Source organism: Sardina pilchardus, chromosome 17, assembly GCF_963854185.1.
Source record: "Sardina pilchardus chromosome 17, fSarPil1.1, whole genome shotgun sequence".
Classification (NCBI taxonomy): Eukaryota; Metazoa; Chordata; class Actinopteri; order Clupeiformes; family Clupeidae; genus Sardina; species Sardina pilchardus.
The window spans coordinates 12,189,794-12,198,538 of record NC_085010.1 but is presented as its reverse complement, the minus strand read 5'-3'; the positions used below and the strand labels follow the sequence as shown (position 1 = coordinate 12,198,538).

General features: G+C 42.9%; 1 protein-coding gene across 1 annotated transcript in view; it reads right to left on the bottom strand.

Annotated features, from left to right (window-relative positions):
• Positions 1 to 1,004: 1,004 nt before the first annotated feature.
• The window catches only part of rassf3 (Ras association domain family member 3), a gene marked incomplete at its 5' end in the record, with an annotated part of 12,185 nt that continues 4,444 nt past the window's right edge, over positions 1,005 to 8,745 (bottom strand). Inside the window, 2 exon segments of the mRNA XM_062517733.1 lie at positions 1,005 to 5,684; positions 6,082 to 6,197. Coding sequence (XP_062373717.1) covers positions 5,538 to 5,684; positions 6,082 to 6,197 — 263 coding nt within the window.

The window sequence follows — 8,745 nt, the reverse complement described above, 5'->3', positions numbered from 1 at the left end:
TGCACACCCTTTCCAGCCTTTTGTTGCACTCCTCCCAACGTTTTTGAGACGTGTTGCTGGCATTAAATGTTATATTTTGCATGGAATAATGAACGACATTTGTCAGTTTCAACATGTTCGAAGTTGTTCCAACTTTTTTGGAAATGACGTATTCTTTGTCAATCTATGCTTCATGGCCTGCATGTTGGTACATGGTTTATTGCACGTTGCAAAATATTTATTCTGTGGTTCCCAACCCGGGGTCTGGGGACCCCAATAGTGGCCGGCCAGAGATTGCAGGGGGTCCACACAGTGTTGTCTGGACTGAGGTTGTGAGATTACCAAAATCATATTTGCGCACATTACATGTATATAAATCCCAATAACACACCCAGATGGATAATCAATACCTTGTATAATCTAAATTAAAACATATTTTTGTTCCACATTTAAATTCATGCTGCTATTTATTACCTCTGACCTCTGAACTTCATCCCCGGACCCCGATTATTGAATAAAACAATGTGTTGTGCGGGTAGGCGTTCGGGTAGGGGGCCCTGGCTTGTCTTGGACACAGGCAAGGGGGCCTTCAAGGAAGAAAGGTTGATAAACACTGCTCTAGGCCTACTTATTTATTTTCTAGGCTATACATTATTCATTTTTGTGTTTTTATTGAGTGATTTGAGTTAAAGTTAAGAAAATGCCTGAGAATAAAATGTTCAAATTAAGGAGATGAAATCCAGTTATTTTCAGTCCATAATCAGTTATGTTCAACTTTTGAAGAATCATCAGCACGTATGAGTGAGGGGGTACTCACGGTATTACAAAGTCAAAAAGTACACAAGACAAAAAAGGTTGGGAAACACTGCTCTAGAGGGCCATTAGATAGATAGATACTTTATTGATCCCCAAGGGGAAATTCAAGTTCATTACTTTCAGTAGATAATTGCTTGAATTTGGGGGAATCCTTAAAAAAGCTCTGATGTATGATATAGGCGGCTGACAAAATACAAGAACACACAGTATTAACATTTGAGCAAAATGTCAACTTTATTTAATGAACTCTGACCTGACACAAAAAGGCCACATTTTGGTAACATCTTAAAAGCGAGTTACCTACAAAAATAAACCTGCATCAATCTGCACCGATATCCTAAAGAATAATACAGCGATATGAATGCCGCAAGCACTCCAGACAGAAGCAGAACGTCTCGACGCACCATCAACAACCAAGCCGACAGTACTTAGAACCGATCAACATGCTGGAGGCGCAGCGCATAGGCCAAACATGGGACATTGTGACAAACAAGAGTCCTCAAACACGCTGAAGATGCAAATAGTGGTCTCTTTCATGGCAAAGATTAAGCGGCAGATTTGCGGTCTCCAGATAGCTTTTTGCTATTTATTCTTTTTGGCAAAAAAAAAATAACGACAAAGGTGAACCATTAGCAAACTAATTTATATCCATACTGATTCAAACCTATGGACAGTATAACTGGCCTACCGATTGCCTTAACAGCCATGGATAATGCATTATTATACATAATGCATGCAATTATGTGTATGAGATTATCTTAGTAGTATAACCACATCAATAAACTTTATAAGGAACCACATCATAGTATCATAAAACAAAACAAAAAAAGAAAACATTTCACAGTCTCACTTTAAATGACGAATCTAGCAGGATATTATGTTGCCATAAAAAAAGTCAAGTTTCATTAAAAAATAAAGAAAAATAAACCTACTGATAAAACTTATCAATTAAAATATGTTTTTATCAAGGATAATTTTAATAATAATCATCATCAAAGAGATAGGCATTTTTGTAAATCTGAGCCAAACATGACAACAAGAACCCAAACAGTATAAATCCCTGAATTAAAAAAAACAACATAAAGTGCCCATTATAAAAAGCTTTTTAAGATCACTGGTTCTATATGCGCTAGCCGTGATGGTTTGCTAGACCTAAGGCTTAGATGAACCACATCTCAATAGTAATGGCTTGGCAAAAAAAAAAAACTACTTCACTCCTGCACTGACAGACTTGCAATTCCAAATGATGTGAACCAGACCCAGTGTTTTAAAGGTTATACTTATATATATATATTAATGATATGCCCTTAGACAATGTCAATCTAAATTAGCCTCAGTTTGATAAGGAGGGCTTTGACCTGCTTGCACCTGGCAAAACAATTTTCTAATATTAACTTAATCTAGCTGTGTATATAATCTTTTCAATAGTATCTTTGGTTAAAATATCATATATTAAAATAAACACATAAAATAACGTAACTAAAAGGTCATTAAAATAATAAATGGTTCATCACCTAATGTCACCAAGAGATTGTGATTCAGGAGACCAATGAGACGCCATTACAACTGTCGTCCACAAGAGGTCCCTACAGCCCCATTCTAATCGAATCCTACAAGGAAAATCACCAGTGCAGGTGATGCAAGACTTTAGAGTTCACTATGCTGTACCTGTCCGGACTTCCTCATGCAGTACAAGCAGAAATAAACATAAACAAAAACAAAAATAAAACACATGTATATCAATTCCAGCCACACACCCAAGGAGGTGTTCATAATAGTTGGCCTCTTTGGATGCATCTACTAAAAATGTCCATGTTGAGATTGTCTATTTAGATTTTTTTGTGTTTTTCTTTTCCATTCCAAAGTGCACTTTTAGCTACAGGCGTTTAGCTTCTGCATAGCAAATAGGCTGAGTGTCTACAGCACTTTGGAGCAGGACAGCAACAGCAAGACCGTAAAGAAAAACAAAAACAACAAACAAACAAAAAACAGAGCAAACCTTCAAAAGTTTTTCAGACAGTCTATGCCCCCAACAGCCCAAAATGTTGGTATGTCCAATCACTCTTACAGTCACAAAGCTCAGCCTTTGGCAGGTGTGAGTTTGTGGAACGCCCTAGAACCGGTGGACACACCCACAGTGACCGGAACCTACGGTGACACACCGACCTCCAGAACAGGTTCCATGTGGATGAGGTCTGGTGAGTTCTGGCTGCGGAAAGCTCGACCCAGTTCGGCTCAGTTCAGACTGACTCTGCTGCTCTGGTGTGGAGAGAACAACAAGCGAGAACTGAACCAAAGCTCTCATTTCCTCCCGTTTCATGACCACATACCCCCCGCTGTCTCCTGAAACACAATCCTCAGCCTAGCGCCTAGCGTCACGCCTGTGACAGATCTCTCTTTCCAACTTAGCAATGTAAATGGCAATGCTTACATACCTCAAGCTATCGCTACATCCTTAGCTTAGCGCGTAGCATCAGGCCTGGTACAGACCTTTCTTTGCCACTTAACAATGTTAATATCAACACTACATCCTTAACTTGGCGCCTAGCATCGTGGCTGTTACAGACCTCTCTTTCCAATTCAGCAATACAAATGTCAAGTCTACATCCCCAGCCTAGCGCCTATCGTCGGGCCTTGTTACTGACCTCTCTTTCCAAGCAGAGTTTAACGTCAATGCTGTGTAGCACTCATTCTAACGCAAACAAGGTCCAGACCAACATAAATCCACCAGAACAAAGACACTGGTCTGATGGGCTGTTATCACTCCCTCTACAGACCATCACTCTCTACAGACAGGGCCATCAGGAGGTGGGGCAAGAGAGGGTGGGAGAGAGAGAGAGAGAGAGAGGGGAATTCAAAGAGAGAACCAGAACAAAAATGAGATAAAGAATGAGAGAAGATAAAAAGAGACAATGTCAGCGCAAAAGAGGGGTGTATAGACAAGAAGAGAAGAAGGGAGAGAGAAGGAGGGAGAGAGAGAAGGGAAGGGTAGACAGGAAGAGGGGTTAGGAGAGAGAGAGGGGGACCCTGAGTGCCTAATGAGAGATGCCGGGCTAAACCACGTCATTCTGGTCCTGGGGCCTACAGGCGCTGCCAAACAAGCCCTTTGCTTCTCACTTCCTCAAAACCCTCAACTTCTAAACTTCCTATAATTCATTCTATTCTGCTGAGCAGCCTGATCTCCCTCTCTCCCACACACACACACACACATACACACACGCGCACACACACACACACACAGCTTTACACAAACACGTTATGCTCAGTAAAGCACCACAAACGTTCTTCAGTCATCTGAACACAGAAACCACATTCCAGCATCGAGTAGCTCCACTAGCACCGAGGGTTTAGCGGACGAAGGTCATGTGACAAGGTCCGACGCAGGCCGCCTCTCTCTTACTCTTTCGTTATCTACTTCCACATCACTTCCCATCATTCTCTCTTTCTTTCTTTTCTTTCATTCTTTCCATTTCTTTCTAGATCACTTATGACATTGTGTTTTTGCATCTATATCTCTCTCCTCCCAGTTCCCCTCTCAGTCTTACACATTCACGTGCTTGTTATCGGTCTCTCCACCACATCCGGCCAAACACACTGACGGACTGCGTCCCTTGCAACCGACTCGGAGCCGGATGAGAGCCAGGACTGAGCCAGAGCTGAGCCGAAACTGAGCCGATGTGAAGGGCTGGCCTCTGATGCTACCTACAGCAGGGGGGCTTGGGTCTATTAGACTGAACTATTTCACTCAGACGGCATTGGGGCACACAACATCGATGAGCAACCCCCTAACCTGGAGCAAAGGGTGTGTGTGTGTGTGTGTGTGTGTGTGATAGATAGTTGATGTGTGTGTGTATGTATATGTATATGTGTCGGCGGGAGAGGGAGTGGACTATGATGATCTGTGTGACGTGTCGATGAGGCACCTCTAGAGGGCAGTGTTCCCCTCCACCTGTGCAGGTGAGCCAGTCAGGCAGAGGGACCGCCACACCTGTAGGGGACATCTACGCAGACCCTCTCCCCTCCCTTCAACTACCTCATATTCCGGTTCTGTTCACCTCTGTTGGTTTGTTGCTAGGCCTGTTTTAAAGTGTAAAATAAGACTTTTCAAAAATGAAAAAACAAAAATAAAGACTATAAGCTTCACCCACATAAATTAAAATAAGGAACAAAAATATTTACAATCTGATAGCATCCACCAATTAAATAATAAAAAAAAGAAGACAGAAAGTCTTATTCTCATTCACAAGTTTTAAGAGGTAACTGAAAAAAATAAAGAAAACAAAAAACAAAAACATAAAAAATAATAAAATACTGGAGAGAGTGACAGGCAGAGAAGAGCCGGAACAGTGTGAGAGAAGAAACAAGTGAATATGGCACCACTGGTGCATTCTGGGAAAGCATGCCATGTCTCCTAGGAGACCTCTTCAAGTTCCCATGGTGCATTGGAGTTCCGAGTGACGATGAGGCCCGCAGTGAGTCTCCACGACGACCCTGAATTCATCGGTCCAATCCATGCGAGAGAAACGACTTCAGAAAACACACACAGACAGTCAGACACACGTTCTGATCCATTTGTGTGTCACACTCCATGACCCAACATCTCTAAAACATCTCTTCTTCTAACATCAGTCTCTCTCTCTCTCACTCTATTTCTCTCTCAATTTATCAGTCTCTTTTCTTATTCCTCCTTCTCTCCCCATCCCTCTCTCTGTCTCTGTTGTGGCGGGGGGCGGGGGGGCTAATTAGCCCGGCCCCGCGGCCTTCAGGGCCTCTTCCAGTTTCTGCTTGTAGGTGTCGTAGCGGTGCGTGATGACCCGCAAATGGTCCTGCTCCTCCTTGTCCAGGATACGCAGGAAGTTGTGCAGCTCAGGGATGGAGAAGGCGTCCCACTACAGAGAGAGACAGAGAGAGAGAGAGAGAGAGAGAGAGAGAGAGAGAGAGAGAGAGAGAGAGAGAGAGAGAGAGAGAGAGAGAGAGAGAGAGAGAGAGAGAGAGAGAGAGAGAGAAAAAAAGAGAGATGGTGAGCCAACCAATGTTAGTGGCTATTGATGTGCTACAGTATGTTTACGTCCTGTGGTGTGATGATGATGTTCATGCGTTGTGTTTATAGGCATTTTATAGGCCTGTTTATGTCCTATAGTGTTGATGTATAAATATGATGTGTGTGTGTGTGTGTGTGTGTGCATGATGTACTGTAGGCCTGTATATGTCCTGTAGTGTTGATGATGTACTGTATATGATGTAGGCCTGTATACTGTATGTGGAGGGGTGGGGGAGGGGGCTCACCATGACCTCTCCGGTCTGCTGCTCTCGCAGCACGAAGCCCAGGGTGTCTGTGTTGGGGCCCGCCAGCAACCGCAGGAACAATGGCTGCTCATCCTCTGATAGCTTACAGATGTACACTACACACACAGGAGGAAACACACACACACACGTGAGTATGAATGTGCATACTCACACACACACACACGAGAAAACACACACACACACACACACACACACACACACACACACACACACACACACACACACACACACAAATGAATGTGTACACACACACACAGGAGAAAACACATACATATACACACACATATGCCACATGCACATACTGTAAAACAATGCCCACTGGAACAGTGGCTGGTGCTAAGCTCTCTAAACACCTGTAAACGGTCATTCATAATGCGCGCGCACACACACACACGCACACACACAATATTAACTGGCTAATTACAAACATAAGGGAACATTAACACCCAGTAATTCGCTCACAGGCACATACTTCATAGAGAACACAAACACACACACACAACCAGGGGCATAATGTGTTCTCGTGTCCATTTAACACACACGCACACACACCCCATTTACAACACAGACGTGGCCATGACAACATACACACCCTTACATACACACATACAAACTTCTCATCAGCAGGCCAGTCAACTCAATGTGTCTAGCCACCCAGGAGTGGAACAAATGATGGATCATTGAAAACACACACACACACACACACACACACACACACACACAAGGAAGAGGGTCCCACTTGTCTGACAAAGGACACTTTAAATTAAGTATGGCACCAGAACTAATCCCACAATTGAATTTTTCTAACTGACAGACAAAAATAATGACAAACAGTTGTTGCAATTTCTCTCTCTCACACACACACACACACAATAATAATTCCACCCTTCCCACCCAGTGTGTCCCAGATTAGGACCTTCCCTCAACTTCTCCCGAGCACACAAACAACAAACCGATATAAACAACGTGAAAGTTAAACTGAAAAGCTGAACTTGTTAATAAAAAACAAAAAAACGGTTAAAACAGAGCGGCTGCACTGTTGTGGGCAGGCCAGCGTCTGAGACAGGCCTAGTTATAGAGCACATAAAAGGGTTTCACAAAAGAGTTAATGCCCCCAAACACATCAATGGCAAAGCTATAGCAGAAGTTACACCAGCAGCAGCCAGTAATGACTTCATAAGGCCAATTAAAATGAACGTATACATACAGCCACACAAACACACCCCGGGTAGACATCAAGGCAACATTCTTAATAGTGTCGCAAGAGGCACTTAAAAAACAATAATGGGGAGAGGCTTATTCATTTGTGTGTGTGTGAGATTTGTTTCTGTCTTTAATGGTCCTTTTTATATCACGCTTTTTGTTCCTAACATCGGTTTAGCAACGCTGAATCAAAATAGTCACACTAATAAAGCAACTTCGAACTGAAAATGGAGGATCGGCTGTTCATTCGTGGGTGGGTGGGTGTGTTTGTATGCATATGTATTATACACACACATGTTCACATGGATCCATCTGTATTACACACACACACATCACCCCCTTAAAAATACATGGTTCTATCTGACATTTTTGTCAAAATTGAGTTTGACATAATTCTTATTCTGTGACGTCTTAAGAGCGTGAGGTGATTCTTGTAGTTTGCATTTTTGGACATTGTATCTGAAGGTTTGTTCCACTTCTCATCATAATTCTATGGAATTCTAAGACTTCAAAGCTCAATATCTCCGAACTACTCAGAGCGTAGATAGAAACGTATAACTCTCAAAGGGGACGACATGTTGATATGGATCCATGTGTTGCGCATGTATGTGGTGATGTGGCTGTGAGTAACCCCATATGGAGAATAGAAAAGAGAAACAGAAAGAGGCACATGAGACACTGCAGCCAACCACACTGTGCTTAACTAACCATCACGGGCCTCCATCCACATCAAACCTCAGGGAGAGATCACAGGACACACACACAGAGTTGCTGAGTCATTAGCTCGTACGGTATGGAAAGGCTCAGTTCCCCACCGAAAACTCACACACAGAATGAAACTCTGCCATTGTTTTTGGCACACAAACACACACACACCCAAATCACTACGTTATTTACCAAAAAACATGTTTATCAGTCTGAAGCTGGAGTCTCATAACATTGATTGACTAAAGAAGATTAGGCCTACTGACCACACCATTATTGGCCATGTCACACACACACACACATCAAAGAACCCTTCACTCTGCAATTCAATATGTTGCCTAACCGACTGCAGCCTCAAACATTCCACAAGTAGGCTCCTAGCGTGACTCAAGACAGGCGAGGCTAGTTGCGCTAGTCGGCTGAAGGGAGTTCCGTCTCAAACATTCAACAGACTACTAGTACTACTACTAGTGCAACTCAAGGTAAAGCACTGGTGTTAACTGCTGCCAGTTACTTTCAGGGAGCCAGCCAACACAAATATGATCCAATAGAAGGCAAGGCACTGCTACTATGCTAGCTTGTCAGTCAATTGATACAAGTGCAAGGCACTGGTGTAACTTGTGCTAGTTATTTTCAGGTAGTTCAACCTCAACAGATACTAGTGTGATTAAAAAAAACAACAACAAGGCACTGCTGCTAACATGTGCTAATTGTTCTAGGGACCTCAACCTAAAC